General features: G+C 38.9%; 1 protein-coding gene across 5 annotated transcripts in view; it reads right to left on the bottom strand.

Annotated features, from left to right (window-relative positions):
- The window catches only part of agpat3 (1-acylglycerol-3-phosphate O-acyltransferase 3), a 125,260-nt gene that overhangs the window by 16,771 nt on the left and 87,023 nt on the right, over window positions 1-21,466 (bottom strand). For all 5 annotated transcript variants that reach the window (XM_066707083.1, XM_066707078.1, XM_066707080.1 and 2 more), the window contains one exon: window positions 3,160-3,235. In XM_066707083.1, the coding sequence (XP_066563180.1) occupies window positions 3,160-3,235 (76 nt within the window). The remainder of the gene's footprint in view (window positions 1-3,159; window positions 3,236-21,466) is intronic.

Consider the following 21,466-nt stretch of genomic DNA (forward strand, 5'->3'; position numbering starts at 1 on the left):
CATGCTCACATTCGCTGTCAGTCAGCCACAGCACATTTAAAAAATATTCTATAATTGTTCTGTAATTATTTTAAAGAAAAATATACAACAACTGTACAGAATAATGTGCATGAATTGCATAATCGAGTCTTATGATGCACTTTTTATAAATGGTAATATTAAATCTTAAAAAAACCTTAGTTTTAGAAAAAATGTGTAATGTTTTTGTATAGCATTATATACTATTAGAAAATAGTAATAATCAACCATCCAGGTAAAGTCCAAGAATAATCTCCCTTGCTTTCCGATTGCATGAACCGTCCTGAACATTATTTTTTACTTTGCAATGTGGGTTACTTTAGTTTCAGTGAGGTAATAACTCTCACTGCTGTATATTCTGAGGATAGGACTGCCTTTGCTACAGAGATCCCATTGTAGTCGAGGGCATTTTGACACTATGATATTTTATTGATTTTAATTTGAGATTGTCTGTCCTGATTACAAATACATTTTTTCCTCCAGTTTTTCTCTGGGGCATGCAAACCGCATTTGGAACAAAATACGCTTTCATCTGCACTATCAAAATAAGCCTACTCTAGTCGGTAAAAGCACATACAGACCCCTATGAGCTGTGGTTCACTGGTGCAATCCCAGCTCATGTCATTTGCTGATTGTGACTGGGAGTGCTCAGTGGTGACGCACAATTGGCCAGTGCCACCTGGGCTAGCTGGGGCGAAATTAGCTTCCCCTGATGACTACCAGGTTTGCAGTTCCTCCAAGAGGGATGGGCCTCTCCTCCATTTGGCACTAGTGCAGCAACGATTATTCGAAGTATTCGAATAATTGAGGAATAAAATTAGTCGACTGTAAAAAAATAGTTGAGTATTCACAAGATTTTAAAAAGGACGAACAATCAACAAGTTCCTCTGCAGGAAACAAACCTATAAACAAAAGTTCAGTCTTCTGGAATTACTTTAAAAGGCAAATCAACAACACAATCTCTTGTTTACTTGTAAGAAAGAGCTGGCTTTTCACAATAGCACAATTTCAAAGTTGGATCACTTTAAAAGAAAACGTCTACACATCTTCAGTGGCGAAAGTGATTCGGAGGAAGATCTCACTGGGTAAGTTTTACTTTTATTTGTATTAATTACTTTTGCATCAGTTTTAACTAGCACTATATTTTACTAACTTAATGTTGAATTATACGGACATTTTACAGCACACACACATATGTGAAACAGTTAGGAGGTGGGGGTTCATAAAGCAAATGGAAGAGCTATTTCGTACCTTACTTACGACGGCCATGTTTTTTTAATGATTGTTGTTGCTAAAATCCCAGCTATTGCTATCACTATCTTTTATTCATGTTAGTGTTAGCTTTTAATTTAAACTGACCAAGGTGTTCTCTCATTTTATGCTGAACAAAATCGGGACATTTGAACAATTTCTCTGAAAATAATAACTTAAAATGCAGGACTGGTGATCACCCTAAGTGTAACAGTTAGCAAAACTTGAACAAACATTTCAGAAAAAAAAAAAAAAATGAAGAAAATGGAGACTTTGAAATGTGCAGGAGAGTTTTTCGCTTCTCATACAAAAGTTACTCAGAGGTTTGTAACCTTTCCGAGTGATTGTGCTCTCACGCATCAGTCCGTCTTCTAGAATCTAGAAGATCGTTGCCTGCATCTCGTGTTACTGACTGAACCCCGAACCCCGTTAGAATATATTACAATGATGCAGTACAGTATTTAATTTATAGCAGATTTTTGGGGTAGTATTTTGAAAAAAAAAAAAAAAAATTTGTGACTGCTATTATTATTGCCATGGTTTCAAGCCCTTTCCCTCTATCCCCACTAGAGGCTGCCTCTATCTATCTGTTCTCCTATCTTTTCCTTCCCTTCTCCCTGCTATCCTCCTATTATCCCTTCAATATTCCTCCATGCCCATGTGCACGTTTGATCTTTCCCTCTACTTCCATTGGCCCTGCATCTCCCAACCTGCAACCCTTCTTAAACCCCTCACTTTCCACAATGGAAAGTCCCTTTGAATAACCTGTGCTAACAAGATTGTATCTGCTGAGCCACCTATTTTAGTATCATCTGCAAATTTGACAAGTTTGCTAACTATCCCAGAGTCCAGATCATTAATACAGATTAGAAAAAGCAAAGGCCCTAATACTGATCCCTGTGGAACTCCACTAACAACCTCACTACAGTTAGAAGCAACTTTGTTTCCTATATATCAACTAGTTCATAATCCATCTACTTACATTACCCTGAATGCCTACAGCTTCCAATTTGAGGATCAGTCTTTGGTGTGGAACCTTATCAAAAGCTTTTTGAAAATCTAAGTATATCATATCATATGCTTTTATGTGATCTACAGCTGCAGCTGTGTGTTCAAAAAATTCTAATAAATTAGTAAGACATGATTTGCCTCATCTAAACCCATGTTGACTACCTCCAAGAATATGGTTATCATTAAGATGCTCCTCTATTTTCTGTATAATAATTTTTTCCAACATTTTACAAATAATGCAGATGAGACTGATTGGTATATAATTTCCTGACTCAGTTTTGTCCCTTTTCTTGTGGATGGGTATGACATTTGCCATCTTCCAGTCAGTTGGCACAGTCCCTGTTCGAAGTGTCATTTGGAATATTTTAGCGGCCTATTAATAATTTCCCTAATTTCTAAGTACTGTTGGAAATATACCATGTGGCCCAGGTAATTTGTTTGTTTTTAATTCTGCTAGTCCCTTTAGTACCTCCATCCTCATTTATCCAGATCTCTCTTAGGGTTTGACTGGATTGATTGTTAACCTGTGGCATGAAAACAAATATTTGCATTAATTTTAGCTCTAAGAGTATATTTCCCTCTATTGCTCAGGACTATTCCATCAGCCACATGCTTTGGCGGTGAAATTATATTTTTATAAAACATTCAGACACTCTTTCTTCTGAAACCAAATATTTGATTGAAGCCAATCTGATGTTTGTATAGTTCTTTAAATCGTAATCATTTTTGCTATGCTATACTTAAATCCAGATTAGTCTCCAACAATCCTATTTTAAATAGCCATCAATGGCATATATTTTTTAAAATGGTAACATGAAAAAACAAAACAGCTGTAGAGCACTCTTGGAAGTCAAAAGAACAAACAAAGGAGGATCTCACCTTTTCTTGATAAAGTTTGTGAAGCCAGTTTGCACATTCCTTTTCATCCTCAGGGATATCTTCAACAGGAAACCTCCTGTGTTTAAAAAGAAAGTAACAAGACAAGTAAAGATTAAGGATGGAGCTCAGGATTTTCCATAATTAAGGAATCAGACATTGGAAGCAGAATTTAGCATTTGGGAATGCATTTGGCTTTATTACTGCACTTAAAATGGCTTTCACAATATTATTTGTACAATACCCACTAAAGATATGTCATTAGACTTCAGGCTTCTTCTGGAACTCAATTTGCAAAAAAACACAGCAATAGTACAGTAAGAAATAAATCAATAGCCTGCTAATATACCACTATTTGTTTCAAGTCCTTCAACTGAACATACAAGTACAAGATAATAACAGAATATTATAAAAATAATATACTTTTGTTTTAATTAAAAGCAAAATACCTTTTGTATGCAAACAAGAAAAAGGAACGTATTTTCACAATACCACCATGAATAGTGACTGCTTAAAGTCATGCTGAAAATAGTGTTGGGACATGAAAGTCATTAACATGTTTTGAATGGAAGTCTGTTTTAAAAATTATCTTTTTATCACAAAGAAGATTTAAAATAGTACATTTTAAAGAAGATGCCTTACAATATAAATAATTTCAAAAAAATGAACACATTTCAATTTCAATATTTAAAGCTTATAAATGTTATAAATGACTGCTAAACAGTCAGCTCCTGACAAGATCCTGCAATCCAGGCAGAGGTCACAAGACAATTCTACTTAGAAAATCATGAGTTGTTTGCACCTCCCACCTGGCTGCACGGAGAGCAATCACAATTAGCGCTCTCCCCACAGGTGTGCCTCAGGTAGTGGCTATTATCTTCCACACTAGTGTGCACCATTACTGCTGTGCCCCAGAAGAATGCACGTTTCTCTGTGCACTCGGCTCGGCGATGAGCTCCTCTCGCCCCCGCCACTGTGCCGCTTGCGGTCAACGCACCTTGTCCACCTAGAGTGGGTAAGTCTTATGCCCCGTCTGTCTGGGCAACGACAGACAGTAGTCCGAGATGTACTTTCACACGCAACCCCCGACCAGCCGATTTCTCCGCACAGGAGAAAGATCACATCTGCACCGAGCCGAACACTCAGTGCAAAGTAACCTATGTACATTTATTATTATTGTTAGTAGTAATTGTATTGTTATTATTATTAAATATTACTGGTAGTAATAACGGCAACAATAATAATCTGCACATTTTGAAGATGTTTTTATATTTAACACAAAACACAAGCCGATCGTCCGATTAGTTTCATTTTTGTTGTTTTGCGGTGTACTTCTGACTAGTTTCTAGACAGGTGTGCTCACTGCAAAACGTATTATATCTCTTGAACAAGTATTTGTAAACATCTGCATTTTTTTTTTGTATTTTAAAAAGAGCTTTCTGGCGATTCATATGAATATGATTTTTTAAGTGTTTATAAGCCAGGTTATTTCTGAAAACTGGGTTGTTTTGAAAATAAAAATGGCGTCTGTATAAATTTCGTTTCTTTGCCAATGCACATTTCTGTATTCATTCCAAAAATAATCGAATTATAGCAGAATTAAAAATGTCAGTGTATTATGTTTCTTGTGATATATAGGTTTCATATGATGCTTGTATGAATTCATGTAAAATTAGGTAATTTGCTGCGCTATGTTAAGCGCTGTGATTTTTTTAAGAACGCTCTAGGCCTGACGCATAGAGCACCCCCTGTGGGCCTAGTGCTCTGAGGGTTAAATTCTACACTTTTGACAATTGACAGTGCATCCGGAAAGTATTCACAGCGCTTCACTTTTTCCACATTTTGTTATGTTACAGTCTTATTCCAAAATGGATTAAATTCATTATTTTCCTCAAAATTCTACAAACAATACCCCATAATGACAACGTGAAAGAAGATTGTTTGAAATTTTTGCAAATGTATTAAAAAAAAAAAAAAAAAAAAAGCACGTACATAAGTATTCACAGCCTTTGCTCAATACTTTGTTGAAGCACCTTTGGCACCAATTACAGCCTCAAGTCTTTTTGAGTATGATGCTACAGGCTTCACATACCTATTTTTGAGCAGTTTATCCCATTCTTCTTTGCAGGACCTCTCAAGCTCCATCAGGTTGGATGGGGAGCGTCGGTGCACAGCCATTTTCAGATCTCTCCGGAGATGTTCAATCGGCTTCAAGTCTGGGCTCTGGCTGGGCCACTCAAGGACATTCACCGAGTTGTCCTGTAGCCACTCCTTTGTTATCTTGGCTGTGTGCTTAGGGTCGTTGTCCTGTTGGAAGATGAACCTTCACCCCAGTCTGAGGTCCAGAATGCTCTGGAGCAGGTTTTCATCAAGGATGTCCCTGTACATTGCTGCATTCATCTTTCCCTCGATCCTGACTAGTCTCCCAGTTCCTGCCACTGAAAAACATCCCCACAGCATGATGCTGCCACCACCATGCTTCACTGTAGGGATGGTATTGGCCAGGTTATGAGCGATGCCTGGTTTCCTCCAGACATGAGTTCAATCTTTGTTTCATCATGTCCAATCAACTGAATTCACCACAGGTGGACTCCAATCAAGTTGTAGAAACATCTCAAGGATGATCAGTGGAAACAGGATGCACCTGAGCTCAATTTTGAGTGTCATGGCAAAGGCTGTGAATACTTATGTACATGTACTTTTTTGTTTTTTATTTTTAATACATTTGCAAAGATTTCAACAAACTTCTTTCACGTTGTCATTATGGGGTATTGTTTGTAGAATTTTGAGGAAAATAATGAATTTAATCCATTTTGGAATAAGGCTGTAACATAACAAAATGTGGAAAAACTGAAGAGCTGTGAATACTTTCCGGATGCACTGTACCCTAACATTCTGTTTGCTTCCCCACATTGTTGGGATGGAGAAAGTGAGGAGTCCACATATTCTCCTAGGTCCTTCTCATGCATTACTTCATCTAGTTCTATTCCTCCCATAGTGTAATTATAACGGACATTTTTGTTACCTGCATGTATATTACCTTGCACTTGTCCACATTGAATTTAATCTGCCAGGTGTTGGCCCACAACTGAATATTATCTAAGTACCTTTGAATAGCCTGTGCTGCTGAGATTTTATCTGCTGAGCCACCTATTTGTTGTGGGATGTTATCTGTTTTTTCCTTTGTAAAAACCTCTGTGAAATACTCATTAAGAACATTTGCCACATCTTGTCCGTTTCCCAAGATACTTCAATTTTTGCCCTTTTGCCGTTTCACTTCCTCCTTCATTGACCTCTTGCGGTTGTAACATTGGAAAAAGCTCTTAGCATTAGCTTTAGCTCCAAGAGCTATGTTTCTTTCCATTTCCCTCTTTGCTTTCCTGATCCCTTTCTTAAGGTCTCTTTGCAGCTCAACATATTCTATGTATCCCTCTTGTATGCACTATACAACATTTTCTCTCTCTTGATATTTGTTTTGCACACTTCTATTAACCCATTTTGGCCAATGTTTTTTGGTCCTCAATTTGCTAAGTTTTGGTACAAATTTCTCCTGAGCCTCAAGTAGTATATTCTTAAAATATAACCATCAATTTTCAACGGAATCTGTATCCAGTGTGCTCCAGTCTACCTCTTCTAAGTGCTGCCTCGTACCTTCAAGGTTTGCTCTTCTAAAATTGTAGACCATTGTTTTAGACTTGGTCCTTGTTTTTGTCATTTGAAAATATCAAGTTAATGCATGCACTCTCCCTGGTTGGTTCACTGACAAACTGTCCCAACTGGGCTTTCCCAGTCTATGTTTGGTCCCCAATTATATCATCCACATCCTTGCTACATGCAGTCCCGATTACATGGTGCAATGCAACATCTTGCTGAATATCTGAGTTGGGTGGCCTGTAACACACTCCTATCACTAATCCTCCGGATCTTTTATTCAAAAGTTTCACCCACAAAGATTCTGTTCTGTTACTGGGATCTAATTCAAGTTCTTCTGCCTCAATGTCATTTTTCACATATAATGCTACCCCACCCCATCTTCAATTTTGCCTGTCTCTCCTAAACTGTGTGTGTATCCTTTCAACTTGTATTCATCCCCATCATGTTTCTGTCACTCCTACAACATAATAGTCACAAGCCAGCAATATGGCTTCTAGGTATAACATCTTGTTCCTTATTCTCCTGGCATTGAGGTACAAATATTTCAGGACTTTCCTACTAGCACTTTCCCTTGGTTTTCTTTCCTTCGTGGAACATCTCCCATTGTCAGAGCTCCCTGCCCCCCTGGTCCCTAGTTTAAAAGATTCTCAATTACTCTGCACATACGCTCTCCCAATGCATTAGCCCCCCTTCTGTTTAGATGTAGACCGTCTGGTTTGTACAGGTCCCATCTATCCCAAAAGAAAGACCAATGCTCCATAAACCTAAAACCCTCTTCCTACACCAAGATTTCAACCACGTGTTAAACTTTCTAATCTCAGCCTGTCTCCCTCGCCTGGCACGTGGTACCGGAAGTATTTCAGAGAAAACTACTACGTTGTATTCATAAACATCATATCTAACCTTTCAATAGAAGAAACATATTTACATGAAAATATTAATTATTTTCAAAAGTAGCGCATGAACAACATGACTACAAATACTGTCTTACTGCATCTTGTTTGCACTTGTTAGCTATGAACTGTATAGTGTAGAGAACCTCAGTTTTCAAGGCTTTAGTGATGTGGTAAGGTTGCTGCACTATGGCATTGGAGACCCGTGTTCGAATCTCACTGTGGTTGGATCCCTCCAGTATGTTACCTATTCACTTTTCTAATTCTGAAAGTGTAATTGGTATTATGCCTGATCTGTATTTTTGTACTTATGTTTTGCTCTTGTATCCTGTAAGTCACCCTGCCACAAATAATAATAACAACAATAATAATAATACATATTATTATAGTACACAGTATAGTAAAACAAACAGTATAGCCTACATGTGTATAGTATGTTGACAATGTATTTATTTTGTGAATAACATAAAAAGTAAATATGACTATAGTAAACTGTAGTACCTTATGATGAAAATGAACATGCTCTGTGCAAAACACTGATCAGCAGCGGAATTTCTTCGACCATTTACATTTTAATACATCTGATCCCAAGTCTGGATAACACTTCTGAACCTGTTGAAACTAGGTTTTTAACATGGTGCAATTGAGAACATAATTAAACGCATGGTAAAAAGGAAACAAGCCAAAGCAACTGACTGGGGGCATCCAATCAAGTACATATTTCTGAAATTAAATATAATACCAACTAAATTAATAATGATCCTATTAAAACAGTAACTTTTCCTAGGATTGGATGCATTCCTTACTCTTGGGGCCCTTGCTTCAACAATTTAATAAAAGTAATACAATGACAAATTACCTACTCACACAACTTCTCTCATGTATAAGCTTGCAGTTTAAAACATCTGCTCGCTACCTAGCAAAGCAGCCTTAATAAATTACACCATAATTGCCATGCACATAGATGTACTCATCTATGTGCATGTCAGAAGTATGAAACTGAAGTATTTACAAGTTGCCACAGACAGAGACAGGAGAGTACAGGTGAGAGGCAGCTTGTTGTTTTCCTAGTTTCAGACCAGTCTTAGCATTGCTCATTTTGTTTTAAGTTTACTTTGTCTGTAGTTTGCCTAAATTGAAGTCAATTTAGTTCAGCTGCTGAGCTGTTGAAAGTAAATATGCTGTAGAAAGGAGATTTAGTCAGGGACTAGCAGGAATTCTATTGCAGAAGACTACGTGGGCGTGGGAACTTGATCCAAGTCTTCAAAATCATGAAGGGCATCGACCACATCAAACCAGAGGAGCTTTTCCAGATCAACATTGACACATGCACCCGGGGACACAAATGGACATTGGGCTTCAAGGCATTCAAGACAGAACACAGGAGACACTTCTTCACACAGAGAGTAGTCACAATCTGCAACAAACTCCCCAGCAATGTGGTAGAAGCTGAAAGTTTGGGAACATTTAAAAATAGACTAGATAGGGTCCTTGGATCACTCAGTTATTAATGGACACCAAACAAGCACAATGGGTCGAATGGCCTCCTCTCATAAACTTTTTTTTTTAATGTTCTTATGTACTCATATTGACTGAAACCTGGTGAAGACCAGAAAACAGACTTCTCTTACTGACAGATGGCCTGTACAACAGGCTGTGGTGGGACCTAGCCAACATCTACTGCACATACCTATTCCTATGCTATACCTAAGCCACAAGACAGCTATACATATTTTGAAATTCACCATGTAGGTGATATCTATTAAATCTATTAAGAATTTTGGCTTAATCCTAGTCTTTGTCTTTATAGCTGTTATAGCCACCAGGCCCCGTTTTCATTTCTATGACCGAATTTAGCAATCTCTTATCTAACTTAGCCATACACCATGAAAAACACTAGATCTAGTTATTACCTTTGGGGTAGAGATTCATAACTTAATATCATCCCAAAACCAGACTATTTCTGACCACTGCTTTATTACATTTTGAGCTGCTTGGAGTAGCAAAGGACACGCATGAGAGGAACACAAAATCTTGTTGCTTAAATCCACTGCTATTAATAAATGTACCACTCTGTTGCCTACTGCTAGCTTGCTCAAAACAGGATCTGTAGATTAATTATTAAATAACTTACGCTAAGCACTGCTTTAGATACAGTAGCTCCATTAAGGACAAGACTAATTAAACCAAAGAAATGTTCACCATGGTTTAACAAGCTCACTCACTCACTCAATGAAGGAAATGCGGTGAACCGGCGACAGGGTGGCCAAGGCTCATTGATGCACATGGGGAGTGAAGGCTGGCCTGTGTGGTCCGATCCAACAGACGAGCTACTGTAGCTCAAATCCTGAAAAAGTTAATGCCGTTTCTGATAGAAAGGTGTCAGAACACACAGTGCATCACAGTTTGGTGCGTTGGGGCTACGTAGCCACAGACCAGTCAGGGTGCCCATGCTGACCTCTGTCCACTGCTGAAAGCGCCTACAATGGGCACGTGAGGATCAGAACTGGACCACGGAGCAATGGAAGAACGTGGCCTGGTCTGATGAATCACGAGTTCAAGGTGTTGACTTGGCCTCCAAATTCCCCAGATCTCAATCCAATTGAGCATCTGTGGGATATGCTGGACAAACAAGTCCGATCCATGGAGGCCCAACCTCACAACTTACAGGACTTAAAGGATCTGCTGCTAACGTCTTGGTGCCAGATTGTAACAATTTCCCGGAAACACTATCAACTTTAGAGATGAAACGGTAATACTAAAATGTTAAGACACTTAACCCAGTCAACTGCCAGAAAAAATAAGCAACACCAGATTCATTAAAAAAGAATTGCGTCGTCTTTTATTAAAGTCTAGAAAGTGAAAATCAAGGGAGTAACCAAATGGAAGAAAGAAAGAAGGAAAAAAAAATAATAATGAATAGCGAGGTAGGGCACTGCAAACGTTCATCCAAAAGATGAAGAAAAAAAAACAAAAAAACAATCCAAATAGACAGTGCACGCCATAAAGATAATTAACATAAAAGTCTCAAAACAAAAGGCTCATTGTAATCCAAGGAAAAAACAAAGTAAAGTCAGATGAGTTTATTCCATATAAAAAGAATGCAAAAAATCCCCAAAAACAATCGAAACCTGCACATCCAGTATATACAAAACAAATGTAAAGTGTTCTCACCCACCAGGACGCACTTCAGGCTTGTTTGCAGTATGGTTTTTCCATGTCCAATGTTGCTGAGTACCCTTGAACTGAAAGTAGTGGGGAAATAACCAAGGTCCCGGCATTCCACACTTTCAAAGGCACTTTCAAACAAATGTCAACCATGAAACCACACATGACCATCTTAACAGGAAGTATATATAGGCAGAGGCTAGACCATGTGACACCTTCATTTCCTGTGCAGACTGCATTCCCCCTTAAAGAGACAGCATTCCTTTACTGCAGCTAAGGAAAGTTTGTGTCAAAGGAAAGGAAATTATACTTAAATGAAAGAATGGACTCCTGGCCAGGCTACTGCAGCTTATTAAGTCTGCAGATGGGGAATTTAAGCCCCCACTTTATGTGGGGTAGTCACAAGATACCACAGCACACCTTCAGAGGTCCAGTGGAGTCGATGCCTCGACGGGTCAGGGCTGTTTTGGCGGCAAAAGGGGGACCTACACAATAATATTGTGTAGGTCATAATGTTATGGCTGATCGGTGTATATCATTATAGGTAAAAGTTCAAAGGTCAATACATGGATTAGGGAGCAGACACCTAAATCATACTGTTTGACTGTCTCCAAGATGCTCATCGTAAATAACAAACAGAGGTCAAACTACCTCCTGGCTTGACCTTAATTATACATGAAGTAAAACATTTGTGAGAAAGGAATTCCTAGCTTTACTTCCACAGCTCAAATAGAAAAACATCTGAATGATGCAAATTATCTTGGCGATCTCCCAGTAATTCCCTACAAAAAGCAGATCTAATTGAAATTGCTCCTTGATCTTTAAGGAAGGGTGTTTTAGAGGGGTGTGTCAAGTGCTTTGATTGGGTAAGACTGAAGCAGGTTTAAAATTAAGGATGTGTTGCTATGGTAAATTAAGCTGGCCTTAATTAGAGGGTGGCGTCTGCACCCTTATTGGTGAACACTGTTGCACTAGTGTCATTAGCCACCTCGGCAATTTACAAAATAGAATAAATTAACAACATGCATCTGACGATTGGTCCGGTGGGACCCGTTCTCATGGCTGAAATCTCTCTTTGGTGCACAAGGTGCTTGGATAGTTTTCTTTTTATGGCTTAGCATGCTTTGAGGAACAGAAAAAGCCAGACTTCTGTCTTCTGGCTTCTGACTTCTGATTTCCTGAAAGTTATCTGGCTAACTCAGTTAGCTAGCAATGAGGAATTGGGCACAGGTTTGCATAAACAGTGCAAATCTTGTTTATATCTAGGTTTGCCAATTAGGTCTGCAGAAACAGTTGTATTGGTTGGGTTGAGTTGGGTGTAGATCCTGTTTGCTTGCTTGATCAATAACAAATGACCCCTGAAACAAAAGGTATGTGATCACCTTAGATAACATGAATGTGATGTCAAACAAGTCAATACTTTTCCAAAGCTCCTTCTCTGTCTCACATTAAATCAATAAAATATTATTTGTTGTTATAGGGTAGATGCCCCCAAGTTCCACCAAGTACACTGTGTGCCCTCTCAATCAATATACCCATGAAAACAACATGTATCTATTTCATTGTCTTCTGTTATATTTCTTTAAGTGTTGCTTTATTGCTTCATGAGTTATAGATGGCTCTCCTCTTGCATGCATTGAATTAAATATCTAGAAGCTCCTTGTGCTGACGTTGTTCATGACTGGACTGTTACTGAACACATGTACATCTGTGTATATTAACAGATTTGGCTCATATTTAACTTACCTATGTTTTTACTTGTATCTATTTATTGCATTACGGTACTTTACTTATGGTATAGTGGTTGTCCTCAGTGGTTGGTCTGATGTCTCCTTCTCCTCCAAGATCACAGACATCTGCAAGCTCTTCAACAGTCCCCCATCTTCTCCCATCCCGCCCAGACACTGCGGATCACTCCATCATTCTCTCCTGCTTCGCTGACCTTGGAATCTTTGGGACTGCTCTCAGCTGGTTCTACTCCTACCTCTCCTCACAGGCATACCTGAAGGCTCTGTCCTGGGCCCCCTTCCTGTTCTCTCTCTACACTCACTCCCTGGGCCCCCTCATCGCATCCCATGGTTTCTCTCACCATTTTTATGCAGATGATGCCCAGATCTTTGTCTTTTCCCTCATCCGACAACCTCATCCCATTGCATCTCTTCCTGCTTGTCTGCTATCTCTACCTAGATGCACTCACACCACCTCAAGCTCAACCTCTCCAAATCTGATCTCCTCTGTTTTCCCCCCTCTTCCTCATCTTCTGCCGACCACTCCATTTCAATCCCCTTGGAATCTACGACACTCTCTCCTTCTTCTTCCGCTAAGAATCTAGGAGTCACCCTCAGTCCTGCGCTCTCCTACACTCAGCACATCACCACACTGACAGGCACCTGCAGATTCTTCCTGAGCAACATATGCCGAATCTGACCCTCTCTCACCAACTACTCAACTCAGCTGCTCATCCAGTCCCTGGTCCTCTCCCGCCCGGACTACTGCAACGCCCACCTGGCCGGCCTGCCGGCAACTACTACCCGCCCACTCCAGCTCATCCAGGACTCTGCGGCTCGTCTGGTATTCTCTCTGCCCCGATTCACACATGCTACTCCACTGGCTCCCAATTTCGGCATGCATTCAGTTCAAGACATTGACCCTCACCTACTGCTGTCTCGAACAGACTGCAATGAGTTACCTGCAGACCCTCGTCTCTCCATACATCCCCTCCAGACTGCTGCGGTCTTCCGGTGCCAGAAGTCAAACCCTGCCTACTCTCCACTCCCTTTCCTCCAGAGCCTGCTGCTTTTCATCCCTGGCCCCTAAGTGGTGGAACGACCTTCCCATTGAAGTCAAAACATCAGAGTTCCTGGTCTCCTTCCGGCGATTACTCAAGACACATGTTTTCAGACTCTACTTGTAATGTAGTCATTCATTGTCCTGTAAGATTGCACTTTATGTTTTTTCATACTACTTGCCTTTTGTTACTAGTACTCGTATTTTTATTTTCCCTATACTCCCTTCCCTTTGGCCCTTGACTGTGACCTAACATCTTGTCTGCATTCAGCTTTTATAATCCAGGATGTAAGACCTCATATTGTATACACTTGTGTAAATTGAAATTTGTAAAGTGTATTATGGTTTGAATTGCATTGTAATTTGTAAATTGTAATTTGTAATGTTTTATGCCTTGAACTGTACTGTATTTTTGCACTTTGTATTGCGCTTATATTTTGAAAGTCGCCCCTGGATAGGGCGTCTGCTAATAAATAAATAATAATAATAATAATAATAATAATAATAATAAATATAGCTACAAGTAGCAATGCAGGGGGCCAAGTACACATCTACACAGTACCACTGAGTCTAAAAAATTCTAATGTAGTTCAATACTGCACAGTATGACACAATACAATTTAAACATTTTTGAAAGTTGATTGACTCATGGCAGCCATGTTGTTTCATCAATCATATTCCCTTTAACAAAATCTGATGGAGAACCTAGCCAAGGGCATATGTACCAAAATCCACATCAATCTTACCTGCGGTTTCATAGAAGATGATGTTTGTAAATCGTCCAAAATGTGTCATATAAACCAATCTGGCCACCAGCTCATGTGACAAATGACTTCCATATTACATATGGCATCGTTCTACATAGCCTTCTATAACTGTACAAAGGTTTTAGTTTTTTTTTAATAGGCTCTTGAAAATGATGGTGGAAAAATTATTATTAATAATAATAATAATAATAATAATAATAATAATATTATTATTATTATCATAACAACTACTATACATTCCAGGCAACTTTTGAGGCTTCCAGGTGCTTGCAGTCGAGACATGCATGGTTTCACACTCATAACAACATTAATCAGATGAAGACACATGTTGACAATATGTTTTGCTTAAACGTTTTGGTAAGCAGAGTATTCATGGTCAAGTTCCCCCTGTTGTGGTCAAATAATGTTTTTAATGTTCAAGGCAGTTACATTCTAAAAAAAAAAAAAAAAAAAAATCATTAATTTAAATAGAGCAATTTTAATTAAGTTAGTAATAGCATAAATACCTCTAGTATCATAATATATTAGTAAACACTTGATTCTCTAAGTTTCATTTTGTGTACTTTTAAACACAAACAAACTAAACATTTAAGTGGCTTAAAATGCTTCAGCTCTTCAATATGCAGTCAACTTTTCAACCTTACTGATTTGCTTACCTGATGTTTAATTTTATTATCAAGATGAATTCTGATGTGTGCGTTATATATATTTACAGCTGAAAAAGCAAAGTATATTACTAAGGAGCAAATAGCATCAATTAGTTTTCACTATAATGCCTGGCGGAGTATGTCAGTTTTTTTGGGTGTAGCTCGCACAGGGAACGTCTTATGTTCACCCTTTCAACTCTACTGTATAGAGCCAGCGATTCTGCACATTTCAGTATATAATATGTTACCATAAGTTACTATTTCACTTAGAGAGAAGAGCATGAACTTATGCCCCCCTGTGTTGCATGGTTAACATTAAAGAAGAAGTCATGTACTCGTGATCTCAGTTTGAAATGACTTTCAATTGACAGCAATAACCCACCACTACAGATTCAGCGACGTCATTGTTGTTGTACCACTGTTCATTTTCATGTATTTATTTTATAAAACTGGTATTCCTGTGTGTTGAGAAACACATTTAATTATATTTTTGTTTCACTTTCGGTTTCTCTCTCACTTTCCTTCACGGTTCTCTACAGCTGAAACAATCCCTCAATATAAACACATCTCAGTTTTATTTGTACTTGCATGCAGATGTGTCTGTGTTTAAAATAATAGTTTCCACTCTAATACTGTTGCAAGTGACTGATAGTGTTTTGTTGAGATCAAAAATAAAACAATCGAAAGCAAAATGTATAGAATTTTAAACAAAAAAAATGATATCGAAAGCAAAAAAAAACAACTTGAAAGCAAAAAAAACAACTTGAAAGCAAATAATGTTAAATCAAGAGCAACATTTTGATGTGCTCGCCTGGAGTCCCCGTCTTTGGCTGCGATGCCGTGATCTTTGCTTTCACCGCCAGTTTCTTTGCTTTCGTTTTTTATTTTTTCGTTTACGAGTTTGGCACTGTTTTGCCACGAGGGCGGGATTAGAAGTGACTCCTCTAATCGACACCCTTTGTTTCCTATACATCAACCAGTTCATAATCCATCTACTTACATTACCCTGAATGCCTACAGCTTCCAATTTGAGGATCAGTCTTTGGTGTGGAACCTTATCAAAAGCTTTTTGGAAATCTAAGTATATCATATCATATGCTTTCACGTGATCTACAGCTGCAGTTGCATTTCAGTTTTTTTTAATAAATTAGTAAGACATGATCTGCCTCGTCTAAACCCATGTTGACTATATCCAAGAATATGGTTTTCATTGAGATGCTCCTCTATTTTCTGTCTAATCATTTTTTCCAACATTTTACAGGTGATGCAGGTGAGATTGGTCTGTAATTTCCTGGCTCAGTTTTGTCCCCTTTCTTGTGGATTGGTATGACATTTGCTGTCTTCCAGTCAGTTGGCACATCCCCTGTTCTAAGTGTCATTTGGAATAATCGAGTTAGCGGCCTATAAATAATTTCCCTAATTTCTTTAAGTATTGTTGGAAATATCCCATCTGGCCCAGGAGAATTGTTTGTTTTTAATTCTGCTAGTCCCTTTAGTACCTCCTTCTCATTTATCCTGATCTCTCTTAGGGTTTGACTGGACTGATTGTCAACCTGTGGCATGTCATCTGTTTTTTCTTTTGTAAAAACCTCTGTGAAATACTCATTTAGAATATTTGCCACATCTTGTTTGTTTTCCAAGACACCTCCATTTTTGCCCTTTATCTGTTTCACTTCCTCCTTTATTGACCGCTTGCTGTTGTAAAATTGAAAAAAGCTCTTTGCATTGGTTTTAGCTCCAAGAGCTATGTTTCTTTCTATTTCACTCTTTGCGTTCCTGATCCCTTTCTTAAGATCTCTTGGCAGCTCAACATATTCTATGTATTTTGTTTCGTCACCATCCCTTTTGTATGTGCTATACAACATCTTCCTCTTTATATATTTTTGCATACCTCTATTAAACCAATTTGGCCAGTGTTTTTTTGTCCTCAATTTGCTAAGTTTTGGTACAAATTGCTCCTGAGCCTCAAGTAGTATATTCTTAAAATATACCCATCCATTTTCAACTAACTCTGTATCCAGTGTGCTCCAGTCTACCACTTCTAAGTGCCATCTCATACCTTCAAGGTTTGCTTTTCTAAAATTGTAGACCATTGTTTTAGACTTGGACCTTGTTTTTTGAAAGAATGCCTCAAAGCTAACCATATTGTGATCACAATTTGCCATTGGTTCTCTAAATACTGTCCCCATGACTCTATCTTGGTCATTTGAAAATATCAAGTCAATACATGCGCTCTCTCTGGTTGGTTCCCTGACAAGTTGAGTTAGAAAGCAGTCTCAACCTCAACCATTTCGATTTCTGCTTCTGTAGTCCCCACTGGGCTTTCCCAGTCTATGTTTGGGAAATTGAAATCCCCTATTATAACAGCCACATCCTTGCTACATGCAGTCCTGATTACACTGTACAGCACAACATCTCTCTGAATATCTGAGTTGGGTGGCCTGTAACATACTCCTACCGCTAATCCTCCAGATCTCTTGTTCAAAAGTTTGACCCACAAAGATTCTGTTCCGTTACTGGGATCTAATACAAGTTCTTCTGCCTCAATGTCATTTTTCACATATAATGCTACCCCACCCCCTCTTCGATTTTGCTCTCCTAAACTGTGTGTATCCTTCCAACTTGTATTCATCCCCATCATTTTCTGTAAGCCATGTTTCTGTCACTCCTACAACATCATAGTCACATGCCAGCACTGTGGCTTCCAAGTCTAACATCTTGTTCCTTATACTCCTGGCATTGAGGTACAAACATTTCAGGACTTTCCTACTAGCACTTTCCCTTGGTTTTCTTTCCTTCGTGGAACATCTCCGATTGTCAGAGCTCCCTGCCCCCCTGGTTCCTAGTTTAAATGATTCTCAATTTCACTGCACATACGCTCTCCCAATGCATTAGCCCCCCTTCTGTTTAGATGTAGACCGTCCGATTTGTACAGGTCCCATCTATCCCAGAAGCTCCATATGCTCCATAAACCTAAACCCCTCTTCCCTACACCAAGCTTTCAACCACGTGTTAAACTTTCTAATCTCTGCCTGTCTCCCTGGCCTGGCACGTGGTACCGGAAGTATTTCAGAGAAAACTACCGTGGAGGTTCTGCTCTTTAGTTTTGTTCCTAACTCTTTAAATTTGTCTTGCAGAACCTCTGTCCTACCTTTTCCTATGTCATTGGTTCCAATGTGGACCATGACCAGTGGATTCCCCCCGGCTTTGGCCAGTAGCCCGTCTACTAGTTTAGGGAGATCTGCAACCTGAGCACCAGGCAGGCAAGATACCATGCAGGTCTCCTTGTCACTAGAACACACTGTGTGATCTACACCTCTAAGAATTGAGTCTCCTACTATAACTACCTCCTTCTTCTGGGGGGGAGTGGGCACCATGGTGCTCTGGTGTTCAACTGCACCCCCATCACCCTCTGAGCTGTCACTGTCCAACTCGGTGTCCAGCAGTTGGAACCTGTTGGGCAATTCAAGCTCTTGGGGTGTCTCTAGGGGTTGTGCACGCCCTTTTCTGCGGTTACGACCTACTGTAACCCAGCAGTTCTCTACGCTGTCCTGCTCTAAGGTCTCAACTCTCCTAGGTTGTGGCGTGCACACCATCTCTCTCATGGGCTGATTGACCAATTCTTCTATATCCCTAATACAGCGCAGATCAACAAGCTGAGCCTCAAGATCACGAACCTTGATCTCTAGGATTTCAACCTGCCGACAACATTCACAAATGAAGCCTTCTTGGATGAGTTCATCCAGGAAGGCAATCATTCTGCAAACCTGACACTGTAGTTGCCACATGCTTCTAAATGTTACTTTTTTATTCTTTTTATTTTCTTTATACATCTCTTGGTTCCTGCTGCTAGTCAACTGCCTAACTTTTGTCAGCGAGAAACAGCACAGCTCTTTCTCAACAGCTGCTTTAGGTAGCTTTTGTCTACCTACCCCCAATTCACACCTAACTGGCCCCACCTGGCTCCTCCTGCAACAGAATTCCTGCTAGTCTAGACAGAAACTCCCTTCTACAACCTGTTTACTTTCACCAACTCAGCAGCTGAACCGAATTGACTTCAATTTAGGCAAACTACAGACAATGCTAACGTCAATTTAAGGCAAACTTAAAATAAAATGAGCAATGCTAAGACTATTCTGAAACTAGTCAAACAACAAGATGGCTACCTCTCACCTGTACTCTCTGGCAACTTGTAAATACTTCTGTTTCTGTGTATATATATATATATATATATATATATATATATATATATCTCTTAATGAATACAATGCCCCTCCATTTGCCTCTTGTTAAATGATGTGAGGTCCATCAGTCTGGCTCTGTGTTATCTGAGGAGCTTGTGCAGGTTACATTAATATGAACATGATATTAAACATGTTACTGTGCATGTAGCAGGTGAATCCTGTGTTTCGTTTCAGTGCTATATGTATGGGCTCAAATGGCGGTGGGATACAGTGATTGTCCAGCTTTTGATTGCAGGTCTATGCACACACACAGGATGTTTAAGGAGTTGCTGAATCGGCGCTGCTGTTGAAACCGAGACAATCGATTCCCATCCCACACAGAGATCAACCAGGCCAGCCCACCCTGGTTGGGTTAGGAAGAACCATGACTCAAACCTTGCTGGACCAATGGAGACCCATGATCCACGCCTCCCTGTAAATACCGCCCTCACGGCAAAACAGTGCCAAAACTAATTAAAAAAAAAAAAAAAAAACGAAAGCAAATAAACCGGCAGCGAAAGCAAAGATCGCAGCATCACAGCCAAAGACAGGGACTCCAGGTGAGCACGTCAGAGTTTTGCTCTCGATTTAACATTATTTGCTTTCAAGTTTATATATATATATTAATATATATATATGTTTTTGTTTACAATTCTATACATTTTGCTTTCGATTTTATTTATTTAATTTTGATCTCAACATCATTTTTTTCTCAACTATTTTTTTGTTTACAATATTTTTTATTTTGAATTACTTACTTATGGCGCCAATTTGAGCCCATAAAAGATGGCGGCTTGATTTTTGTTTCTCAGTGCTGTATGTGGTATATGCTGCTAGCAGTGGTGACACTGTGTCACTGCAGGCTTAAAATTGAACACAATTAAGAGTAAGTCTTAATCTTTTGCTCATTACTGCCATGTTTCTTTATGTAGGACATTCTTTTAGAACTTTTTTAGAACACAGTCCAAAGATACTGTATACCAAAGCACACATTAGCCAGTTTAAGGGTTTATGAGAAATCTAGGCTGAAGTGTTATCAGCATAATCCAACATGGTGGCCACACCATGTGACTTATACATTTTTGGATATGGCCAAATAAATTAACATAAGCGCACTATGTACAATAAGTCTCATAGCTCAACTCTTTACCGTTCCTGATAAAACTATGTTTGAAAACTGTCATGTTTTGTTTGAACTAGAATCAAGATGGCTACCAAACCATGTGATATTATGCCACCATTTTGCGTTCAAGTGACCAACCCGTAGACCCCTACATCCATGCCAAGATTGGTGACTTTTTAACCAGTGGTTCAAATGTTATAGGCATGTGAACATATTCTGGTGGAAGAGAAGAAAAAATAAGTATAATAATAATAACTAGAAGTTGCATGCAACTTTTAAGCATTCCATGTTGTATCAGTAGGTTTCAGATTTTAGCAGGCATTTGTAGTTTAAATGCATGTGTTATTAAATGTGTAATTTTCAATTTTAATCTAATGTAGTATACATTTGCAGTTTTAATTTTTTGTCATTTGAAGTATCTATTCAAAATCAGTGGACTTTTTCATTGGTGTACAGCAGCCTTGTTTTGTGTCCTATCAACTTGGCTTCATCAATTTTGACTGATGTTTGTAGACTTGAGGGTTCTGTAGATATTCACCGCTGGATGTGACATGGCCTTAAGCATCATGGCCACCACACCATGTCACTGTTGGTGACAAAACTCAATCAAGCACAAATTTGTCAATTATTATTGTCCCAAGTTTGCCGAGTATTATAATTTGTCTTCCGGTTTTTTTGGGGGTCAAATGCAGTGCATCCGGAAAGTATTCACAGTGCTTCACTTTTTCCACATTTTGTTATGTTACAGCCTTATTCCAAAATGGATTAAATTCATTATTTTCCTCAAAATTCTACAAACAATACCCCATAATGACAACATGAAAGAAGTCTGTTTGAAATCTAAAAATAAAAAACAAAAAAAATGTACATAAGTATTCACAGCCTTTGCCATGACACTCAAAATTGAGCTCAGGTGCATCCTGTTTCCACTGATCTTCTTTGAGATGTTTCTACAACTTGATTGGAGTCCACCTGTGGTAAATTCAGTTGATTGGACATGATATGGAAAGGCACACACCTGTCTATATAAGGTCCCACAGTTAACAGT

Source organism: Amia ocellicauda, chromosome 6 (assembly GCF_036373705.1).
Source record: "Amia ocellicauda isolate fAmiCal2 chromosome 6, fAmiCal2.hap1, whole genome shotgun sequence".
In the NCBI taxonomy this organism is placed as follows: Eukaryota; Metazoa; Chordata; class Actinopteri; order Amiiformes; family Amiidae; genus Amia; species Amia ocellicauda.